Source organism: Leucoraja erinacea, chromosome 7 (genome assembly GCF_028641065.1).
Source record: "Leucoraja erinacea ecotype New England chromosome 7, Leri_hhj_1, whole genome shotgun sequence".
NCBI classification, from domain to species: domain Eukaryota; kingdom Metazoa; phylum Chordata; class Chondrichthyes; order Rajiformes; family Rajidae; genus Leucoraja; species Leucoraja erinaceus.
In genome coordinates, this window is record NC_073383.1 from 39,525,508 (window position 1) to 39,550,495 (window position 24,988).

Consider the following 24,988-nt stretch of genomic DNA (forward strand, 5'->3'; position numbering starts at 1 on the left):
TATCAATCACATTATATCCAATTTGTGTTGCGTAAATACACATTATGGTAGACCTGCTTGTACAGACCTGAAATGGATCAGCCACTCTGCACTTTTCGCTGAATGTAGCAATGTTACAAAATTTTGAGATTTAAAAAATCAAGTCTGCAATTTATCCCATCAGATAAAGCATAACAATAAGTTTAATTTGACACCTAATTCACTTTCATATCTCAAGTAATAAAAAAGTTATGGCCATTTTCATACTCGGAAATTAGCATCTTGTTCCCTATTGATTTTCTATGGACATAACAAAAAAGCTGTGATCGTGGACAGTCAAAAGCCCATAACCTTCTTAAAAATTAAGAGAACTGAATGAAATTTTCAGTTATCATAGATTGAAGCATTCTGAAACAAATATAAAATAATCTTACTTGGATGACCTGAAATTAAAGCATATAATACCGGTGGGGGCGCTGCACTGGCAGCAGCCCTGTCAGCAGCGTGTTAGTCTTTTCAACTTTTTTTATTTTTTTAGTATGTCTTAAAGTCTGTTTTTAGTGTTACTTAGTGTGTTTTGTGTGGGGGGTGTTGTGGGGGGGGTGAGGGGGAAACCGTTTCGGCCGCCTCCTCCATGGAGAGGCGACTTTTTCCAGGTCGCCTCCCCCGTGGCCTAACAGCGAGGATCGGCGCGGCCTTTCCCGGAGACGCGCCCGGGGCTCGGGGCTCCGGCGGCGGGTGCAGCGTGGACTGTCAGCACGGAGCTGGGGCTCGCTGGAGGGGAGCGCTCCGTTCCGTTGGCCCGCAGCAGACGGCAGCCTGAAGCCGCGGCCTGCACAGCTCCAGCTGGCGCGGCGTCTACAGCCCGGGATCCCTCGTGGGGGACCCGGGGGGAAGAAGAAGCTTCCACCGCCGGCCCACGGCCATCTTCTACCGCGGGTCCGGTATGGACTTAACATCACCCCTGGAGGGGAGCTTCGACCGCCGGCCCTGCAGACTGCGGTGCTTACGGCTGCGACGTGGAGGGAACTTTAAATCTTCGGCCGCCGGCCTGCGGCCTACACCAACTAAAAGCCGCGGTCTCCGGTGGGGAGGAGCCGACTCTGGACTTACCTGGACTTGTACCTTGTCCTTTTACCATCTGGACGCCCGCAGCAACGGCTGCGGAGGGTTGAGGTCCCGACCACGGGGGGAAATGGAGGAGGACTGGCCAAATTGTGTGCCTTCCACCACAGTGATGAATGCTGTGGTGGATGTTTATGTTAAAAATTTATTGTGTTTTTGTGTGTGCCCTTTATCATTGTATCGCTGCTGACGTATCATTTCACTTGCACTTTTTGTGCAATGTGACAAATAAACCGTTGTATTGTATTGTAATTAGTTAGTTACCCAATTGTAGCTAATTTCAAACTTCAATTACTAGATCTAAACATCTATCCATTTCTTAATAAATGATTAACATTTTTAAATAGCCCAAGTGTCCAAATAATATTCACAAATAATTTACAATAAAACATGATTTTTAAATCTCATTTACATCAATTTATAGGCCAAATGGAAGGAATTTAGTGTTCAATTGCTGTAAATTAAAGTCAATTTAAATCAGCTTTCTAGTGGGTTCCTCTGAATGCGCTGGTTTAGAACGTTCACATTATGCTGGATTTGTGCCCTCAAATGCCCAGAAAAAAATGCATGGGGGGGGGGGGGGTCCTTTGGGGACGACGACCCGCCAGCCGCACCTCTCTCCCTGTCCAGTGGCTGTCAGTTTGCCCCCTCGGTGGAGGGCATGTTATTAGAAACAGTGAGTCAGTCGGAGCTGGGCTAGGCAATCGGTTCCACTGGAGCTGCTTGTCGTCTTCCGGCATCAAATGTCCTGCTGGTGGAGGGCGTTGTGACTCAGACGTTGAGGTTTGGTGGCGACGGGGGCCGAGAACCGGCCACTGGCGGGGACGCACATGGAGCGCCGTGGCAGGCCAGGCAACATCTCCGGGTAAGGGTCTCGACCGGAAACGTCACCCATTCCTTTTCTCCGGGGATGCTGTCCGTCCAGCCGAGCCGCTACAGCACCCCGCACGCACCCCGGACGTCTCTGACCGCCCGGGGAAGACAACGGGGGACGGACGGGCGGGGGTTAACTGGGCGGTCCAACGGCGGCTTGGCGTCGCCAGCAGCGCTGGGCACACGGGCTCGACCCGGGCTGTGGATGAGGCGCGGTTCTGTGAGCGCTCTTCCCCTGTCTCCCACTGGCACCTGCCCCCTCTCTCTCGCTGTTACACCCGTTCTCCCGCTATCTGGCACCCCTGTTCCTCAGATTAAATATATTTTTACATATAAATCATGAATAAAGATAAGAATTTACATACAGTTCATGCAGCCATCACTTCGTTCGCTTTTTCTTTATACTGATTGGTTGCTGGAATTTCAGCTGCCAAGGCTTTTAGTTCTAAAATGTTTACAAGCCTTATAACCCATTAATATTTTGATCATTTGTACAATTACATTTTCTATATAGTTCAGTGTTAAATGTTTGTATGATAACATTTATGTAAGATGCTATTTAATGTTTTTTGGCACGTTAATGGTTTAATATAATTAATTTTGCGGTATACTTATCCTTGTGCCGAAATCTCATTGTGGCCATGCTCCTGCCTATCTCTGTCAACATGTTATCTGTTTCTGGCTATTCTATCTCCAGTTTAAAGTGTTCTGCTACTGGCTGTGTTGTCCTTTGCCCAGACACAACATTCTGGCATTCCTCTTCTAAACCGCTCGCCCTTCTCTCTTCTTTAAAGTGTATCATTTGTCAAGTTGTGTTTATTGTCATATACACTTAACTTTTTTTCTCTGTTGTCAGCTGGGCAACCTAGGTTTTTAGGTTGCCAAATGACAGTTTAGGTGGTCATATAAGACGGCTTGCATAACGCGTGTGATAATGTGCTCGGATGAAGTGCATAGTTACCAGTCAGAATTATGCTCAATGAAGCATTCACATATTATTTCTGCTTCAAATAAACATAGAAAATTGGTGCAGGAGGAGGCCATTCGGCCCTTCGAGCCAGCACTGCCATTCATTGTGATCATGGCTGATCGTCCCCTCATCAATAACCCGTGCCTGCCTTCTCCCCATATCCCTTGACTCCACTAGCCCCTAGAGCTCTATCTAACTCTCTCTTAAATCCATCCAGTGGCTTGGCCTCCACTGCCCTCTGTGGCAGGGAATTCCATAAATTCACAACTCTGGGTGAAAAAGTTTTTTCTCACCTCAGTCTTAAATGACCTCCCCTTTATTCTTAGACTTCTAGACTCGCCCAACATTGGGAACATTTTTCCTGCATCTAGCTTGTCCAGTCCTTTTATAATTTTATATATTTCTATAAGAACCCCCTCATCCTTCTAAACTCCAGTGAATGCAAGCCTAGTCTTTTCAATCTTTCCTCATATGACAGTCCCACCATCCCAGAGATCAATCTCGTGAACCTATGCTGCACTGCCTCAATCACAAACAATCCTTCCCCAAATTAGGAGACCAAAACTGTGCACAATACTCCAGATGTGGTCTCACCAGAGCCATATACAACTGCAGAAGAACCTCTTTACTCCTATACTGAAATCCTCTTGTTATGAAAGCCAACCTTACATTAGCTTTCTTTACTTCCTGCTGTACCTGTAAGCTGTAACCTGTCAGTGACCGGTGTACAAGGACGCCCAGGTCTCGCTGCACCTCCGCCTTACCTAACCTAACCCCATTGAGATAATAATCTGCCCCCTTGTTTTTGCCGTCAAAGTGGATAACCTCACATTTATCTATATTATACTGCATCTGCCCACTCACTCAACCTGTCCAGGTCACCCTGCAACCTCCTAACATCCTCTTCACAGATCACACTGCCACCCAGCTTTGTGTCATCCGCAAACTTGCTAGTGTTGCTCCTAATTCCCTCTTCCAATTCATTAATATATATGGTAAACAGTTGCGGCCCCAACACTGAACCTTGCGGCACTCCACTCGCCACTGCCTGCCATTCTGAAAATGACCCGTTCACTCTTACTCTTTGCTTCCGGTCTGCCAACCAGTTTTCTATCCATGTCAACATTCTACCCCCAATACCATGTGCTCTAATTTTAGTCACCAGTCTCCCGTGCGGGACTTTATCAAAAGCTTTCTGAAAGTCTAGATACACTACATCCACTGGCACCCCTTCATCCATTTTACTTCTCACACCCTCAAAACATTCCAGAAGATTAGTCAAGCAAAGTCAAACAAAGATAAAGTCACAAACTAAACATATTCACCAATCAAGACAAGATATATACCACAATGACATGCAGCAAAATTATAATACAGTATCTCAAATCTTTGTACATGTTGCAATGAATGCAATTTGTATTATTTCTTTCCACTTCCAAACAAAAATGTGGGTGGATTATTTAGCATATGATCAACCTCGGTGAGACCAAGCGCAGACGATCGTTTTGCACAACACCTCCACTCAGTTCGTAATAACCAACCTGATCTGCAGTAGCTTTCTTCCTGCTGAATAAGCTATGACAGGCTTTACTGTCATGCTGTCTAATATGGAAGGGTTTGAGGCAGTTAGAAATCTTGTGGCATCAAGTTATGATGGAGTTTAGCTGCAGTAGATTACCTGATGATTGGATATATGTGCAGGTATGTGCCAGACCAACAGTACATTTCCCTACTGTTTCTATGCAAATACCCAAATACTGCACAATATTTGGTGAGGTCACAATAAATCACAATCACAGTACAGGTGCACAACCTTTTATCCGGAGTTCCGGAAACCGAAAAACTCCGAAAACCGGCCATTTTTTCCAGATGTCGTCTGCGCACCAAAGCTCGCGTTTGGCGCCAAACTTGACCCGAAACAACCCACGGTCAACCCAGGTCTGTACTACTGTAGCGGCTGCCTCCTCCCCGGAGACCGGGAGACGCTTAAACATCTGTAAATCATTGCTTAAATGTTAGTCAGTTCGTTTGGAGGGCTTTTATGTGAAGGGGGGGGTGAAGAGGTAAACTTTAATTCTTAGTCCCCTACCTGGTCGGAGAGGCGGGGACTAAGCGGTCAATGCCTTACCGGGTCGCCATGCAGTAAGCTCCGCAGTGCTGTGGCCGGTGGGGCTGCGGGCGGAGGCAGCGATTGTAGCTCCGCCGCCCCCGGCAACTCTATCCCCTGGCTGCGAGGCGCTCCAAATCCAGCGCGTCCGAAATCCGACAAGTGTCCGGACGCCCCAGCTCCGCGAAAAGGTTTTGGGATCGGCGGCGTCGCATGAATGCAATTGGGATACCAGCGGGGAAATGGGCGATGCCTTACCGGGTCGCCTCGTGCGGCAAGCAGACTCCGGAGCGCTGTGCACAACACCGCCGACTCCCAACATCTGCGCGGAGCTTCGCTGGATTTGGAGCTGCGCTGCCATGGGGTAGAGTTGCCGGGTTTCGGCAGCTCCAACCGGCATCCGCCCGCGGCCGGATGCAGAGCCCCCAGGATGGGAGTATGACCAGGTAGGGGACTAAGAATTAAAGTTTCCCCCTTCACCCCTACTCCCACCAATACCCAAAAAATCCCTCCAAACTAACTGACTAACATAAATCACAATCATTCTCCCTTTCTTAGGGAAGAGGTTTTGCTCCAGACTTTTCAATTTGCCAAGCCTGTACAATAAAAATCAACGGAAAACACTTCCATTAACACGGAAATCCGAAAATGTCCGAAATCCGACAATTGTCTGGTCCCAAGGAAGGCGGATAAAAGGTTGTGCACCTGTAATACTTTATTAGCCAAGTATGTTTTGCAACATATGAGGAATTTCATTTGCCAAGCCTGTACAATAAAAAGCAACGGAACACACATAACACATTTTAATATGAACATCCACCTGCGGTGGCGATCAAACCTTCCGCGACGTTGGAGCTTCCCGAGACTGCAAGCTCCCGATATAAAGTCCGAAGACGCAGTTGGAGCGATCCCTGGCAATCCGTGGAGCAGATCCGTGGACTTAACATCCCTCCGATGTTAAGTCCACGTCCCGTGGGGGCGCTCGAGGTCAGTCCGAGGAAGCCTCCAGCTCCATCGATGGTAGGCCGTAGAGCGACCGGAGACGATCCGAAAAGTCATCTCATCTCCGGAAAGGGAAGAACTGAAAACAAATGTGAGCCAGGCATGCAAAAACTAACACAACAGTGTAACAAAGTATACAGAGAGATTTTCTTGAACTTAGAATAATTAGCAATGATTCTTTTAAGATAGATCCATCCAGGAGCTGCTACTCTTCTTTCACGTGTTGGGTGTCTTGAATTCAGGTGCTGCAAAGAAAATGTGGCACCACAGGATGTTGTAGCTGTTTCGAAAAAACGTATTTCGACCAGTGAGCAGTTTCGAATGGATCTGGCACTGCCTCTTGATTTTAATGCTGGCTATGTCATGGATAGAATGGTACACCTTGCCTGGCCCTATTGCCACATTACTGCCTCTGTATTAGCAGCTACTCGTGTTTAGATCTTTGGAAATGTTTCAAGAACTTCGTAGTCCCAAACTGCTTCTGTTGGAACTCATCCTGTTGATGGCAATTAACCATGTGCATGCTTGAGGACAGGTTGGGAATGACAAGACAACTTTTAAGAAGCTAGTCACAAACCATGCACTTGTGCAACTAAGTCATTTTCTGAGTTTATGGTCAGTTATCAATTGCATGTTTTAATACTTTTTCCCCCCTTCCTTGTAATGATGACAATTGCAGGTGCCGTGGCCAAGATTTAAGAGTCATCACAGGGCTCGAAATTAACGGTTGCCCGGGTGCCACAGACCACTCAAAGCGCTGCCGGGCAACCTAAACACTGATCCATTTTGCCCGGCTTGGCAACCAGATACTGGTTTGTACCGAAGATAGATACAAAAAACTGGAGTAACTCCGCGAGTCAGGCAGCATCTCTGGAGAAAAGGAACGCGACATTTTGTGTCGGCGGTGACGGCTGTATTGCGTGGGAAAGATACTAGGTGCGGGGTGAGGAAGGGTCGCAGCGAATGATTGGTCCCGAACGGCGGGCAGCAGCGGCCCCATCTTTTCCTCCTCCCGCCTGCCCTGATAAGGGCCGCTGCTTGCAAACCCGCTACCCGGCGCTTAAAAAAAAAACCCTCCCGCACGCCGAGGCCGGGAGTAGGGAGGGAGGGAGGGGGAGCCCTCGACGTGCGGGAGGGTTTGTATTGAAAGCGGTTTTCGCCGTTAGTGGGATTGCTGTCGCGGCCGCTGTGTGGGACCCGTCTTTCACTCCGACACTTCTGAAGCAGCTGCACCATAGATCCTATAGCGAGAGGATCTTTGAGCTGCAGCGCTCGGCCCCGCACCTTGCTGTTGGCTGGCGGAGGAGAGAGGCGGTGGCGGCGAGGAATCCCAAAAGCCAAGGCAGCGAGGCGATGTTGTCCGAGGAGCGCTGACCCTCCTTCCTCCATACCTCGCCCTCCTTTTCTCTCTCCCTCTCCCTCTCCCTCTCCCCCTCCCCCTCCCCCTCTCCCCCACTCTCCCAAAAAATTGCATTAATTACAATGTGTAAAAAGAGTTGAGATACTGTCTTATAATTTTGCTGCATGTCATTGTGGGATATATCATGTCTTGATTGGTGAATGTTTAGTTTGTCACTTTATTTGAAGCAGAGATAATATGTGAATGCTTCATTGAGGATAATTCCGACTGGTAACTACGCACTTCGTCCGAGCACATTATCGCACGCGTCATGCAAGCCATCTTAAATGGCCACCTAAACTGTCATTTGGCAACCTAAAAAGCGGCCAAGGTTGCCCGGCTGGCAACAGGGAAAAAAAGTTAAGCGAGAGCCCTGCATCATTAAATTTGGTGAGGTGGTGAAGACTGGAGGATGGCAAATGTTGTTCCTCTATTTCAGAATGGCTGCAAGGAAACCCCTGGGAACTATAGGCCAGTATGCGGGAGATTGTGCCTCATGAATGGGATTAAATGTTTTGAAGATGTGACCAAAAAGGTTGATGCGAACAGAACTGGATTTCAGCAAGACATTTCACAACGTTCCACATTGTAGGGTGCTCTGGAAGGTTAGATTACATGGGATCCAAGGAGAGAACGGGGTAGTAAATGGGCTTCATGAAAGGAAGCAGATGGTGATCGTGGAAGGTTATTTTTCAGACTGAAGGCGTGGTGAGTGATGTATTTCTGGGTTCAGTGCTAGGCTCATTGCTGTTTGTCATCTATATCAATGATTTGCGTGAGAATGTACAAAGCATGATTAGTAAGTTCGGTGACGGCACCAAAGTGGGTGGTATTGTACATAGTTGGTTGTCAAAAATTGATTGATTAACTGGGCAGGTGGGCTGAGGAATGATTGATGGAGTTTAATACAGAGACATATAAGGTATTCCATTTTAGGAAGTCTATAATCAGGGCAGGACTTGCATCGTGAATGGCAGGGGTCTGGGGAGTGTTGTTGAGCAGAGGGACTAGGAATGCAGGTACATAGTTCCCTGAAAGTGGCATCACAGGTATATAGGATAGTCAAGCCGGCTTTTGGCACATTGGCCACCATCAGAGTATGGAAGTTGGGAGATCATGTTACATTGGTAAGGCCTCATTTAGACTATTGTGTTCAGTTCTGTCACCCTGTTATAGGAAAGATGTGGCTAATCTGGAAAGGGTATAGAGAAGATTTACGAGGCTGTTGTCAGGACTCAATGGCCTGAGCTGTAGGGAGAGGTTGAGCAGGCCAGGACTTTATTCCTTCGAGTGTAGGTGGATGAGGGGTGATCTTATAGAGGTGCATAAGATCATGAGAGGGTGATGGGGTACGTGGGGGCACCGCGAGACGGCTGCCCTGCCAGCAGCATGTTAGTCAATTCTACTTTTTTTGTTTTTATTAGTATGTCCAAATGTTTGTTTTAATGTCTCTCGGTGTGTCTTGTGTGGGGGTTAGTGAGGGGGGGTAAGGGGGGGGACCCGATTTCGGTCGCCTCCTCCTCGGAGAGGCGACTTTTTCTATGTTGCCTCCCTCGTGGCCTAACACCAAGGATTGGTGCGGCTTTCCCGGAGACTGGCCCGGAGCTTCAGCAGTGGGTGCAGCGTGGACTTTTTCATCGCGGAGCGGGCGAGCCCTCGCCGAGGGTCGCCAGAAGGGAGTGCTCCGATCGCTGGCCCGCGTCAGCCGCGGACTGCGGTACTTCTTGCCGCAGGCGTGGACTGCGGAACTTCCAGCTGGCGCGCCGTCCGGAGCCTGGGATCCCTCGTTGGGGACCCCCGGAGGAGAAGAGCTCCGACAGCTGGCCCACGGCCTACAACAACTTGAAGCCGCGGTCTGCGTTGCTTCTTGCCGCGGGCGCGGCGGGGACTTACCATACGGACTGGGATCCCTCGCCGGGGATCCCTAGAGAAGAGCTCCGACCGCTGGCCTGCGGCCTACGTTATCTTCAAGCCACGATCCCCGGTAGGGAAGCACCGATTCGGGACTTACCTTGCCTGTACATCTGGCCGCCCGCAGCGGCGACTGTGGAGGTTTATGGTCCCGACCACGGGGAAAAGTGGAGGAGGACTGACTGAACTTTGTGCCTGCCACCACAATGACGAATGCTGTGGTGGATGTTTTGAGTTAAATGTTTGTTGTGTATTGTGTGTTCTTTTTTTATCCAGGCCTAAGTTGGGATTTTGGGTGGGCATAAAAGACCCTAAGGCATTTTTTTCTTTTTGTAGTTCTGGATCCTTGCGGTTACATTTTATATCTTTTGGTAGTGTATTCATAACACAAAGTTGGTACAAGCTTTTGTGTAGGCAATGTCCTCAGGCAGCTTCTATGAGGATTGTGTGTGGTTCTCAGCACCTGTGATATTCTCCCACCTATTTGAAAAATTCCTTTTAATATCATCCTAGGCAGAACTTTCTTGTTCTTTATTCAAAAATTACCCATGAGATAATGAATTGATATTGTACATAACTAACGACATTTCTAGACGCTTCTAATTGTTCTTTGTATGGTAGTGGAATATTCAATCAACGGTTACAACTTGCATTTATTTACATAGCTCTCTTAAATAACAAAATGTTCCAAGGGAATTCACAGGGACATTATCTAAAATTATTGACACAATTCCCCAGGAAAGATATTAGCAAATATAAGCTTGGTCAGTGGAGTTTATATAGTATTTTTCAAGCAGAAGGGAAAGGTGCAGAGGTTGAGAGAGGGAATTCCAAATCTCTGTGTTTTTTTGTTTCATTGATCCTCCTGAACATTCAGAATACTATTATCTACAAAGGGGCCAATAGCTTAAAGACTGTCCCTTGGACTATTTTCCTGTTGCTATTAATACATTTTTATGTTCCGTTTCCTAACATTCCAACCAACAATTTCAGAAAAATACAATGATCTCATTTTAGTGAGATATATTTCACTTAGGATTTCAACCAAGTGCAATAGTGTGAAATTGTTATGCTGAACTGTGAATATACCAGAATAATTTTAAATTGTAGTTTTTTTTTTTATCCTTCTATGAGTGGTTGCACAACATTACGGGCCTGTTGGAGTTCGTACATTTTTTACGGCAGAGCACTATCGGTAGTGATATTTAAATTCCTCCCAAGGTCTGAAATGAAAATGGCTGGTTTATCTCCTCATTTTTGCTGCCTTTTCAGGAACAAAGTTCCCACAAATGAGAAGATGTGTGCAGCCCACAGAAGCTGGCAAAATCCAGCCGACCCTTCTCCCTAATCCTCGATCCTATGCGCATGCTGTCCATAAGCACAACGTTTGTAACCTCGGGAGAACCTGTGGTGCAGGGAGGAGTGTTGGGTAGTTTTATATAAACCCAAAAAAAGAGTTGAGCAGATTGTGTGTTCAAGCCCCATCTGAGAACCTTGAGCATGTTAATAGACAATAGGTGCAGGAGTAGGTCATTCGGCCCTTCAAGCCTGCATTCAATGTGATCATGGCTGATCATTCACAATCAGAACTATCCACATCCCTGCCTTCGCCCCATATCCCGTGACTACGCTATCTTTAAGAGCCCTATCTAGCTCTCTCTTGAAAGTATCCAGAGAACCGGCCTCCACTGCCCTCTGAGGCAGAGAATTCCACAGACTCACAGCTCTCTGTGTGAAAAAGTGTTTCCTCATCTCCATTCTAAATGGCTTACCCTTTATTCTTAAACTGTGGCTCCTGGTTCTGGACTCCCCCAACATTAGATTAACTATACTAATCCATGCCTATATAATCTCCACCACACATATTATGCATGCCACACATTCCACCTAGTAATCCAGTCCGGGTTTTGGGCTGCTGTTGGCAGTTTTTGGTTGCTGCGGACAGAACATAGTTGATTTTAAAATGCATGTCTGTGTATCTTTATATCTTAATACAAGACTGATGGTTCACTCTTGACTTTGTAATGGATTGCATACAAACAGGGAAAATGTTTCCTGCCTCTAGCGCAGAGGTCGGCAACCTATGGCCCCTGGGACGAATGGGGCCCTTAACCCGAAATCATCCGGCCCGCAGGCGTATTTTATTTTCCCATAGTCATCTGGCCCGCATACTTCCTTCATCTCCAGTACCTCCCAGGCCCGAGGCATGGTGACGCAAGGAGGCCTGCACTGGTGGTTGCAATTGTGGAGCTGCCGAGTGCCTGAGCGGGGCCGAGATCTGGCTGTACCGCATCCTGACCAAAGCCGCTGGCACGACCGCACACCTGTGTCTGGGCTTCACTGTTGGGATCGGGGTTGTCAATAGGCCGGGGACGAGTGAGTATGAGTATTGGAGCCACTGCCTTCAGGACGGAGCCAAGGCAATGGTCCATAGGTTGGCCATGTTTGTGAGCGCTTGTAGCTAGGGGCCAGTGCTCCGGGTGGCGTCCTCGAAGGGGCGGGATCTATGTGAACACGTGATTTGATGCCTGCCATCCGGGGCGGGATCTATGTGAACACGTGGTAGATGTGGCCCGCCATCCACTCACAGACCTGTGTCGTGGCTCCTATGCATAGAAACATAGAAAATAGGTCTAGTAGGAAGCCATTCGGCCCTTCGAGCCAGCACCGCCATTCATTGTGATCATGGCTGATCGTCCCCAATCAATAACCCGTGCCTGCATTAGCATGTTCAAACCCTTAATAATCTTATATGTTTCAATAAGATACCCTCTTATCCTAAATTCCAGAGTACACAAGCCCAGTCGCTTCATTCTATCAGCATATGACAGTCCCGCCATCCCGGGAATTATCCTTGTGAACCTACGCTGCACTCCCTCAATAGCAAGTATGTCCTTCCTCAAATTTGGAGACCAAAACCAAAGATCCTATAGCGAGCAAGATAGCCCACGTGACGAAAAAGACGTAGTACGGTCATGGGCAGATTCATGAGTAATTTTCGGCCCCATTTCCATAGCTGGCTTCCGTCTCCGTATCAAAGATTCCATAGTGGAGCAAAGATACAAGTGCGGAGACAGAAACCGGTTACGGAAACATCCACGTAAAAATCAAAGATCTTTGGTAAAAATCTTCTCATTTTCCTTCGGCCTCTCTGCCTCACAATAAAAAGCAAAAAGATGCTCCCTTCCACAGCGTGTGGGAAGTCTGGCCCGGATCAGCACGGCTGGGACGCCAGGGTAAAGTTGCGGGGAGGTTTGCAATGTATTTTTATGTATTGTTGTCCCTTGTCTGGGTCTTGAGTCCGAAATAAAGTTTATCATTATATATATATATATATAAAAATCTGGAGAAATATATATGTGTGTTTTATATGATTATATACATCTATATCACATTCATGTATGTGTGTTCTTTCATACACAATCTAATCAGTTGTATGGTCACTGAATAAAACACAGCACATGAGCCATTTAAAAATATATATTTTTTTCTAAACATTTTTTTTAAATAAATAAATAAATAAACATAAAAAAAAAAAAGAAGACTAACAGAATTATAATTTATTAACACAAACTGTTCCCCCCGCAAAATTGATTACACTGCAAGAGGGATATACAAAATCGGATCGGGTTACTGAAATGGCCGAAGAAATGGCCCACATTCCGCTCCGTTGCATACTACTCGTCAGCCCATTGCTCGCTATAGGATCTTTGACCAAAACTGCACACAATACTCCAGGTGTGGTCTCACTAGGGCCCTGTACAAATGCAGAAGAACCTCTTTGCTCCTATATTTTCAATTCCTCTTGTTATAAACATAGAGACATAGAAAATTGGTGCAGGAGGCCATTTGGCCCTTTGAGCCAGCACCGCCATTCATTGTGATCCTCTTTCAATAACCCGTGCCTGCCTTCTCCCCATATCCCTTGACTCCACTAGCTCCTAGAGCTCTATCTAACTCTCTTAAATCCATACAGTGATTTGGCCTCCACTGCCCTTTGTGGCAGGGAATTCCATAAATTCACAACTCTCTGGGTGAAAAGTTTTTTCTCACCTCAGCCTTAAATGACCTCCCCTTTATTCTAATACTGTGGCCCTTGGTTCTGGACTTATAAAGGCCAACATGCCATTCGCTTTCTTCACTGCCTGCTGTACCTGCATGCTTACTTTCATAGACTGATGAACAAGGACGCCCAGATCGCGTAGTACTTCCCCTTTTCCCACCTTGACGCCATTTGGATAGTAATCTGCCTTCCTGTTTTTGTTACCAAAGTAGATAACCTCACATTTATCTGCATTAAACTTCATCTGCCCACTCCCCCAACCTGTCCAAGTCACCCTGCATTCTCATAGCATTCTCATAGCATCCTCCTCACAGTTCACACTGCCACACAGCTTTGTGTCATCTGCAAATTTGCTAATGTTACTTTGAATCCCTTCATCCAAATCATTGATGTATATTGTAAATAGCTGCGGTCCTTGCTAGCCTGCCTTGCGGTACCCCACTAGTCACTGCCTGCCATTCTGAAAGGGACCTGTTAATCCCTACTCTTTGTTTCCTGTCTGCCAACCAATTTTCTATCCATGTCAGCACTCTACCCACAATACCATGTGTCCTAATTTCACATATCTATAAAAACATTTGCAGTCAGATTTTTATGATCCTTGCCAGTTTTCTTTCATAATCTATTTTCCCATTCCTAATTAAGCCCTTTGTCCTCTTCTGCTGGACTCTGAATTTCTCCCAGTCCTCTGGTAGGCTGCTTTTTCTGGCTAATTTGTATGCTTCATCTTTTGTTTTGATACTATCCCTGATTTCCCTTGTTATCCACGAATGCACTACCTTCCCTGATTTATTCTTTTAACAAACTGGGATGAACAATTGTTGTAATTCATCCATGCAGTCTTTAAATGCCTTCCATTGCATATCCACCGTCAACCCTTTAATTAACTATGTCACTCCATCCTAATGAAGAACTCAACCATATTATGGTCACTCTTGCCCAAGGGGCCACGCACAACAAGACTGCTAACTAACCCTTCCTCATTACTCAATACGCAGTCTAGAATAGCTTGCTCTCTCGTTGGCTCCTCTACATGTTGTTTTAGAAAACTATCCCGCATACATTCCAAGAAATCCTCTTCCTCAGCCCCCCTGCCAATTTGATTCACCCAATCTATATGTAGATTGAAGTCACCCATTATACCTGTTTTACCTTTGTTGCACGCATTTCTATTTTCCTGTTTGATGCCATCCCCAACTCCACTACTACTGTTAGGTGGCCTGTACACAATTCCCACTAGCGTTTTCTGCCCCTTAGTGTTTCGCAGCTCTACCTCTATCGGTTCCACATCCTCCCAGCTAATGTCCTTCCTTTCTATTGTGTTAATCTCCTCTAACAACTGGTGCAACCCTGGAAATATCAAGATGCTTTCCCGTTCCTGCTCGCTGAACGCACTATGGGAACTACACTCGCCCCCCCTGCAGGAACTATACATCAGAAGGTGCAACTCCAGAGTCAACAAGATCATGGGAGACCCCTTTCACCCCAGCAATGGATGGTTCCAGCTGCTACGGTCAGGCAAACACCTCCGTTGCCATGCTGTGAAAACGGAGAGGATGAGAAGGAGTTTCTTCCCAGAGGCCAAACTCCTATCTCTCCAGGGACTAACTTTACTATACCATTTTACTGGTGTGGTGATTTTTTTTAAATTCCTTTTCTTCCCTCCCTCCCACAAATATGTGAATATGTGTTTCTGTTCCATTCTGTTTGTAGTTTGTTTGTTTTGCACAAACCGCGAGCATTGCCACTTTTAATTTCATTGCACATCTCGTATGTGTATGTGACGAATAAACTTGACTTGACTTGGAGGATTCAGAGTGTAGAATATAGTTCTCTGCATTGTAGCTCACCAGTACCATAGATAAAGTGCAAAGTCGAATCGAACAGTACCCTAGCTTATGAATGGACCATTCAAAAGCCTGGTAACGGAAGGGAAGAAGCTGTTCCTGAGTCTGGTGGAATGTGCCTTCTAGCTTCTGTATAACTGCTGGACTGGCACAGGGAGAAGAAAGAAGACTGGGGTGGGACAAGTCGTTGATTATGTTGGCTGCTTTTCCGAAGTAGCATGTAAATGGTATCAATGGTGGGAAGTCTAGCCTATGTGATCGACTGAGCTACATCTACAACTGCAATTTCTTGTGGTCCCAAACCATTGTTCCCAAACCAAGGTGCGGTGCAACCCGACAACAAGCTTTGTATTTTAACCTCCAGTGTAAAAATAATGAATATGAAGGAGTCGACAGTGGAAATCTACAGTGCAGTTAAACTGACAAACACAAATAATATTGTTTGAATAATTCAATCAAACTATCCAGATCTGAAACTAAATCATTACCTTGTTACTACCAAATATATTACATGTCAGTAAAAAAATGAAATGGCTCTTTGATAACTTTGTTTGATATCTTTTAATTTTTTTAAAGGCCCATTCATAAAATGTAATAATGCTGATGTTTAAGAACCACTTTTTTATGTAACTGTTGTGTCATAAAAGAACAGGATGTATTGATAGGAGGGAACTGCAGATGATGGTTTACACCGAAGATGGACAAAAAGGGTGGAATAACTCAGCGGATCAGGCAACATCTCTGGAGAAAAGGAATCGGTGAAACGCCACCTATTCTTTTTCTCCAGAGATGTTGCCTGACCTGCTGAGTTACTCCAGCATTTTGATATTTTTGTGATTTTGGATTAGCTTCTGAGCAAAATATTTCCTGGGTTTGCTTATGAAAACAACTTTTAAAGGCCCAAATCCTTTTGGTCCAGTAGTGTTCTGCTGCTTTCTGAGAAGCGTTCACAAAAGTAATTTGTGAATACATTACTTCAAGTACCGAATAATGTTAGACAATTTACATTTTGTCTCTTTGAATAACTCTGTAAATATTTCATAATGTTCGGTGTAACAAGTGTGAACATATCGCACTTGAACCACAAAGCAGCCAGTAAAGCCCTGCACAGAATTGTGCAAAATACCAATGACTAATACCAAAAGCCCTTGTCGCTGGTGGGTGCAATTCAAGAAATTAGAAATTATTGTCCTTGTAAAAGTAGCATAAATGTATTTTCTGGAAAAAAAAACAAAGAAAAATTGAAATAAATTGTATTTACAAAGTGACACTCACATCTTAGGATTTCACTGCTGAGGTATATTCGCTTGTTTTATTGTTGGAAATGAAACAGCCAATTTACAATGAGCAATCACCCACAAACAGAAGTTGATTGCGACAAATTATTTGCTTTTTAATCATGTGAATAGCTTGCACCAGAACAAAGCCCATTCTGATTTGCAGATATTGGCTTTGGTTTATTATTGTCACTTGTACAGGTATACGGTGAACAGTTTTATTTACATGCCATCCAGTCAAGTCATACTTTTCATGAGAACAATAAAGCCATATACAAGTTCAGCAGTTAATGCAAAGAGAAAAAATACCAGAGTGTAGAATATAGTGTTACAGCATTATAGCTTGGCAGTAACAGAGAAAGAGCAAGGGCTGCATTGAGGTAGGCTGGAAGATTGGGGCTAGACCCTAGCATATGGGAGGACCATTCAGTCATCTAATGACGTGGGGAAGACGTTGTTCCTTAATCTGGTGGTATGAGCTTTCAATCTTTTCTATCACATGCTCGACGGGCAAGAGAAAATGACTGAGGTGAAAATTATCCTTGATTTTGTTGGCTGCTTTCCTGAGGCAGCATTAAGTGTAGATGGAATAGATGGTTTTGGTGGGGGGTGGGTGGAAAGGCTGTTGTTTGTGATCGACTGGGTTACATCCACAACATCTGGGCTACATCACTGCACTTTCTTGCAGTCTTGAGCAGAGTTGTTGCTAGACCAAGTTGTGATGCATACCAGTCGACTACTTTCTGTGTTGCATCTGTAGAAGTTATTGAGAGTCATTGGAGGCATACCAAACTTCCTTTGTCTTTTGTGTGCTTTTGTGGCGTAGACAGGAAAGACTGGCTATCTACATTTACTGATTTCAGTTTTGAGGGCTGTGATATGGAAAAAGGTGTCGGTAGCCAAAGCGCACGAGGTCAGAGTTGATGTGTGGATGAGTAACATGAACCAACAGCTGAAAGCGCAGGGCAACCCTTGCAGATGGAACCGAAGAGTTCTGCAAAGTATTCGTCCAAACTGTGCTTTGTTTCTCCAACGTAGAGGAGACGATATCATGAGTATTATATGTTATATTAGAATGGATGACAGTTAAGTGAATCGATGTTGTTGAGGTCATTAAACAAAATAACCTATGGCATTGGGAATAGCATAGATTGAGACTTGATTTAGCTCGCAGAAATCATAGTAGTAATAAACGGATGACTTTTGAGTTAGAGTTTATGACTGGAGGGATATGGCAGGGACTGGTTTGGCGTCCCAGTTTTTTATGATTAACATGTTTGGAAGAGGAGATCAAAACCAATATTGCTAGATTTGTTGAGGATACAATGCTTGCTGAGAGGAGAATGATGACGGGCAAAGTAAATGTGTGAGAATAGAGGGGAAAAATGAGAAAAGTCTTTCCAGGTGAGACAGAGGTTCGCCTGCACCTCCTCCAATCTCATCTATTGCATCCGCTGTTCAAGGTGTCAACTGCTCTACATCGGTGAGACCAAGCGCAGGCTTGCCGATCGCTTCGCCCAACACCTCCGCTCAGTTTGCATTAACCAACCTGATCTCCCGGTGGCTCAGCACATCAACTCTCCCTCCCATTCCGAATCCGCCCTTTCTGTCCTGGGCTTCCTCCATGGCCAGAGTGAGTCCCACCGCTAATTGGAGGAGCAGCACCTCATATTTCACTTGGGTAGTTTACACCCCAGCGGTATGAACATTGACCTCCAATTTCAGGTAGTTCTTGCTCTCTCCCTCTTTCCCCTCCCCTTCCCAGCTCACCCACAACCAACTGTCTCCACTCCTTCCTTTCTATTTCTGCCCCCCCCCCCCATCAGTCTGAAGAAGGGTCTTGACCCGAAACATCGCCTATTCCTTCCCTCCGTAGATGCTGCCTCACCCGCTGAGTTTCTCCAACATTTTTGTCTACCAGGGAAAAATGGGTGGTCATTTATGTTGGTGGACATTTTTTTATAAACAGCATTTTCCAATGATGAAGGGTTGAAGATGTTGATGGTCAGAGGGTGTCTTTGGTCCGGGGCAGTCAATTGGTCCGGCGGGAGTTGAGCTGGGGTTTCCGCTTCTTCTCCGCGCTGGCTGTGACGACACCAGCGGCCCCAAGCCCACAGCTAGTGCGGAGAAAAAGTGCCAACTCCAGCCTGGCGCTGGTGAAAGCCGAGCACCAGCCATACACACAAAGCGCTGCAGTAACAGCCTCTTCCCTGCGCCGGCTGCAAGCTCGACACCTCCAGCCGCCACTGGACAAGGACTGGACATCCGGACGGGGACGGCCCAGCAGCAACTCAACAGACCCGACACCGACCACGGACGAGCACGATCTCGCTCACTCACCAAAGCATAAAGCAATAAAAACAACAAAATAATCTTAGCTTTTAACAAAGGCAATAAATACAACTATTTAATGGTTTGAAAGCAGTATTTTCTTACCAAGAAAAATCAAAGCTGAAAAAAAAAACGGTTGAAGTGGTCCACTACTCCACTGCTTTCCAGCAATGTTATGCACAGTGACCGTTGACCTGGGCATGCGCAGTTGGAATACCGAACTCACTTATTCTCATTGGAGTTCAGCAGAATGAGATGTGATCTTTTGAAATGTACAAAACTCTGACAGCACCTGATAGTAGATGCTGCAATGATGTTTTATTTATCTATAACCACGGGTCACAGTCGCAAAATAAGAGGTCTGAGTTGAGAAGAAATGGTGTAGTGAATTTTTGGAATTCTCTATCCAAGAGGGCTGTGAAGGCTCAGTTACAGTGATGTTCAAGATGAAGAACTTTGGGTATTCAGAGAATCAAGCAATATGGGATTATTGCAGGAAACTGGTGCAGACATTAAAAATTAACCATGATATTATTAAATGGTGGTGCAGGCTTGAGGGCCTGAATGCTATGTTTTTACTTATTTTATAGTCTTGGGTTCCTTAACCTTTTTCCTGGTTCATTGGTGAAATGGTGAAAAGCAGAGTGTCTTGAGCTCATTGCTTCATATGCCCTTCGGCCCAACTTGCCCATGCCAACCAAATTGCCTAACTGGGCTGGTCCCACTTGCCTTCACCTGGCTGGTATCCCACCAAGCCTTTCCAATCCATGTATTTGTCCAAATTACTTTTAAAATGAAAATTTGCATAAAGTTTTTTTTTTGTAAGACAGGTCATCCAAAACCCGGGGAGGAACAGAGGGACCTTGCTGTACCAGTCCAGAATCCTTTAAGGTGGCAGCAGAGATAGAAAGGTTGGTAAAGAAGGGATGCTTGGCTTTGTTAAAATATGAAAGCAAGGAAGTTATGGTAAGTTCTATAAAACCTTGAGACCGCATCTGGAATGTTCTGTGCTGTTTTGATCACCACAGTGAAGAAGGGTGATTGATGTGATTCATCCGTGTCAACCAGGTTGCCTAACTGAGCTAGTTCTACTTCTCTGTGCCTGGTTCACATTCCTTCATATCCATATATCTGTCCAAGTGTCAAATAAATGTCGTAATTGCACCCGCCTCTACCACGGCCCACGGTAACTTGTTCCATATAGTTCTACCCAATGTATGGAAAAAGTTGCCCCTCGGTCTCTTTCAAATTTTTCCCCTTTCATCTTAAATCTATGTCTTATTTTGTGAGATGATTTATTTAATGGCTGTTAAATATATATTCCTAAAGCACATTGACTGTGGGCAAAATGTTTTCTATTAAAATTGATACATATGTTGAAATGGTTAGTTGATGATTTGGACTAAATTGATGTGATTCACATTCATTGCAACTGAAGAAAACTGTGCTGTTTCAAAACTGTTAGCTTTTGTGGAAAATTCGTCACGGTGCTGCTACTTTGCAATTAGCGTAATCCATTATCCTTCTGTATATGCTACAGTGCCCTCCATAATGTTTGGGACAAAGACCCATCATTTATTTATTTGCCTCTGTACTCCACAATTTGAGATTTGTAATAGAAAAAAAATCACATGTGGTTTAAGTGCATGTTGTCAGATTTTAATTAATGCAATTTTTATACATTTTGGTTTCACCATGTAGAAATTACAACAGTGTTTATACATAGTCCCCTCATTTCAGGGCACCATAATCTTTGGGACATAACAATGTCATGTGAATGAAAGTAGTCATGTTTAGTATTTTGTTGCATATCCTTGGCATGCAATGACTGCTTGAAGTCTGCGATTCATGGACTTCATCAGTTGCTGGGTGTCTACTCTGGTGATGCTCTGTCAGGCCTGTATTACAGCCACCTTTGGCTTATGCTTGTTTTGGGGTCTAGTCCCCTTCAGTTTTCTCTACAACATATAAAAGGCATGCTCAATTGGGTTCAGATCGGGTGATTGACTTGGCCACTCAAGAATTGACCATTTTTTAACTTTGAAAAACTCCTTTCTTGCTTTAGCAGTATGTTTGGGATCATTGTCTTGCTGTAGAATGAATCGCCGGCCAATGAGTATTGAGCATTTGTTTGAACTTGAGCAGAACTTGTGTCTATACACTTCAGAATTCATTATGCTACTACCATCAGCAGTTGCAACATCAATGAAGATAAGTGAGCCAGTACCTTCAGCAGACATCCATGCCCAGGCCATAACACCCCCACCACCGTGTTTCAAAACCTTGGGCAGTTCCTACTCTCCTACATACTTTGCTCTTGCTAACACTCTGATATAAGTTAAGCTTTGTCTCATCTGTCCACAAGACCTTTCTCCAGAACTGTGGTTGCTCTTTTAAGTACTTCTTGGCAAACTGTAACCCAGCCATCCTGCTTTTGCGGCTAACCGGTGGTTTGCATCTTGAGGTGTAGCCTCTGTATATCTGTTTTTGATGTCTTCTGCGGATAGTGGTCATTGACAAATCAACACCTGACTCCCGAAGAGTGTTTCTGATCTGTCAGACAAGAGTTTGGAGTTTTTTTCTTTATTATAGAGAGAATTCTTCTGTCATCAACTGTGGAGGTCTTCCTTGGCCTGCCAGTCCCTTTGCGATTCGTAAGCTCACCGGTGCTCTCTTTCTTCTTGATGATGTTCCGAACAGTTGATTTTGGTAAGCCTAAGGTTTGGCTGATATCTCTAACAGTTTTATTCTTGTTTCTCAGTCTCATAATGGCTTCTTTTACTTTCATTGGCACAACTTTGGTCCTCATGTTGATAAACAGCAATAAAAGTTTCCAAAGGTGATGGAAAGACTGGAGGAAAGACTAGGCGCTGAGAGCTCTCTTATTCCTGCATTAAGGAGGCAATTAAACACACCTGAGCAATTACAACTGCCTGTGAAGCCATGTGTCCCAAACATTATGGGGGGACTATGTATGAACACAGCTGTAATTTCTACATGGTGAAACCAAAATTTTTAAAAATGGCCTTTATTCAAATCTGACAATATGCATTTTAACCACAATTTTTTTCTATTACAAATCTCAAGTTGTGGAGTGCAGAGGCAAATAAATAAATGATGGGTCTTTGTCCCAAACATTATGGAAGGCACTGTATATGTGTGGTTGTATTGTGCGATTACAAACCTCGCCTTGGGCTGTGAAGCATGAATTATTTTTGAAATGCTATGTAGATTAATAAATGTGTAGTATCTATCACGAACACCCTATAGTCGTACTCTGAAATCACGAATCAGGACTTATCAATGTATGTAGCTGGTAGTGAAAACGGCATACCAGCAGGTCTTCAGAGCTTAGTTTCAATATTGGGTAAAGTGGACCAAATGTTAATCTATGTTCAAATGTGAAATGCTGGTCATGGCTATATTTGATGCAGGCATTCATTTGCCAATGTGCATAATTTGTTCGTTCTTATGTGTCTTGTATTGAAACTTGAAAAATGTTAATAATCAGATAGAACCCACCTTAGTACTCCTTCCTTTCATCAAGATATGAATCAACCATACAAAAACAGTTCGTAAACCTAATGTTAGCTCAACCTGAATCCTAGGTCCCTGGTTTATATCCTGAACTCAGCTGGGTAGCCAATAATACTCTGCAATAATGTCTATCCAGGGCAATATGCCTGGGTTCGGGAGAAGATTTGCGTTTTTCTTATATCATGACCTCAGTTAATCCCAACCTAAGTGCTAATAATGTGCAATTACAGTTCTGATGCATGAATTTAGCAGTCAATTAGTGAAGAGTAAGATCCCATAGGTAGTGATTATTGACCAGATTAACTGCTTTGAGTAGTGATATTAGCTAGGGCAATCGGGAATGCTCTGTTGTTCTTCAAAATTAAGACATGGGAACTGTTATATCCAGCTTAGCAAGCAGGTTTAACATCTCAACTGATGATCCCACACGCTCGATTCCCTCAGTACTGCACTAGAGTTGCAGCCTGTGTCTCAAAAGAATAAATCAAGGCAGGGACTGGAATATATCAATTCCATTCCAGCCCGCGCTGGTCAAAGGTGTTAATTCACCCTCCAATTTGTATCTGACACTTTGCCTTTTTCTCTGTAGCTAATGTTCACAAGGAGAAGAATCACGTGATGTATGAAGGCAAACACATACACTTCTCAGAGGTCGATAATAAGCCATTGTGCTCCTACAGTCCCAAGCTCTGCAAGCAGCGCCGGCTCAACGGCTACGCATTCTGCATCCGCCACGTTTTGGAGGACAGAACCGCTCCTTTCAAGCAATGTGAATTTGTGGCCAAGTACAACAACCAGCGGTGTACAAACCCTATCCCAAAATCTGAAGATCGAAGGCAAGTCATCCATTCCTAATTGGGTACAATCTGCTCTTTGGTAGACTGATGCGGTCGTACCCAACCCTGGTTTTATACTTCACATTTTTACTGTTCATTCAAGTCAATAGAGAGTAATATAGAATACTAGACCAAGTGCAGACCCATTGGGTCTGCTCCCCCAACGCACCCGTTTCCTACCCATAGCCACCACGGGAGGTGTGGTCCTCCAACTCAAGCCGTTCCCAAACGTAAGATCCCACCACTCCCCTTGCCTTCCTCAGCAGTGATCTTTTAATGGCTCGACTAGCAGTCGCCCTCCCCCTGCTAGTCGAGCCATTGCGATCAGTTGAAGTTGGTCGGTTTGAAATTCAAAGTATTTTGATTTTTTTTTAAACTTTAGTCAGTAATAAGTCAAGGAATAAAGCATAAAATGTTCAGTGAAGGTGGTCTCTGCCTAGAGGGGAAAAATGTGAATCAGAATATGTAAGAATCTTGTGAAAGTGGCATTTTTAAAGCTTTAATCGCGAATAACGTGTCAAATATAGGATGAAATCTTCAGTGAGGATGTTCACTGCTAGCTGAGCAATTGTGCCGTCATCAGTTGAAGCTGGTGCTTTTAATTTCAAAGTCTTTTGACTTTTTTAGACTTTTATTCAGTAATCAGTCACGAATAAGTCTAGAAATAAAGCATAAAATGTTCAGATAAGGTGATCCCGGCCTCGACGGGAAAAATGTCAATCGCAATATGTAAAAACGTAATCATTGCCGCGTAGTGTTTTTGCGAAGATGTAAAGACAACCACAGATACACACACACACGTACAAGATCAGACTTTTAATAAGTATATGATAACATATCGTTGTCTTCATGCTAAATCCAATACTTCCCATGAGTTAAGTATGAATTGCTTCTAATTTCTCAGACCATAAAAATCGATGCAGTAAAATGCTTTATTTAAATTGCTGAGCAGAATTAATTACTTTGTTTTTAAGTTCACTAACCTGCAAACTTGTGGAGTTTCTCTCAAGTTAAAAAAAAAACTACTTTTCAATCTTTTATCATCTTGCAACACCTGAACTTTGGGAATTAAACTCTGATAATGTTGCCACAATAAGTAAATGGCATGCATCCATGTAAAGAAAATCAACAAGAACAGGAGAGGATTGTTGCTATTCCAAGGCAATTGGCTGTTCAACATCAAATAAAGGTAGATCTCTGGAGAAGATGATAAAATATTTTTAAAGAGTAGCATATGTTTCTCACCGCTCACATTCCCAGAATTGTAATTAGTGCTGCTGTAGAATTCCACAATAAATGATCAGGAACCCTGCCTTGATGAAATATATTTTTTGTTCCTCTTACCCTCCTGTTACCCTGGTGCAGATCAACTAAGCGCAGGGCAACAATTAATCCTTGGACCATGATGACCTGCTTTGCTTAGAGACCTCTGCTGAAGCAATTAACAATTTTCTCCAACAGAGAATCCACACAGTTCTCTGCCAATACTGCTGGAAATTGTTCCACTGTGACACATTTATTAGATTTGTTCTGAGGCACATTGCCAGGTAACAATAATAAATAGCAACAGAAAATGTTGGAAACAGCCAGCAGGTTAGAGAGCATCTGTAGAAAGAGAAACGGGTAATGTTGTAGGTTGAACAACCTTTGTTAAATTTAAGATATTTTTAATTAAAAAAATAAATTGAATTCAGAATTGAAAATATATACAAAACACCAAATTGTGCAAAT

At 44.4% G+C, this 24,988-nt stretch overlaps 1 protein-coding gene across 2 annotated transcripts in view; it reads left to right on the plus strand.

Moving 5' to 3' along the window:
- The window catches only part of ino80db (INO80 complex subunit Db), a 104,099-nt gene that overhangs the window by 18,020 nt on the left and 61,091 nt on the right, over positions 1-24,988 (plus strand). The window contains exons 2-3 of one of the 2 annotated variants that reach the window (XM_055638333.1): positions 19,711-19,795; positions 23,011-23,257. In XM_055638333.1, the coding sequence (XP_055494308.1) occupies positions 23,040-23,257 (218 nt within the window). In that variant the 5' untranslated portion in view covers positions 19,711-19,795; positions 23,011-23,039. The remainder of the gene's footprint in view (positions 1-19,710; positions 19,796-23,010; positions 23,258-24,988) is intronic. The other variant, XM_055638332.1, reaches the window with a different exon arrangement.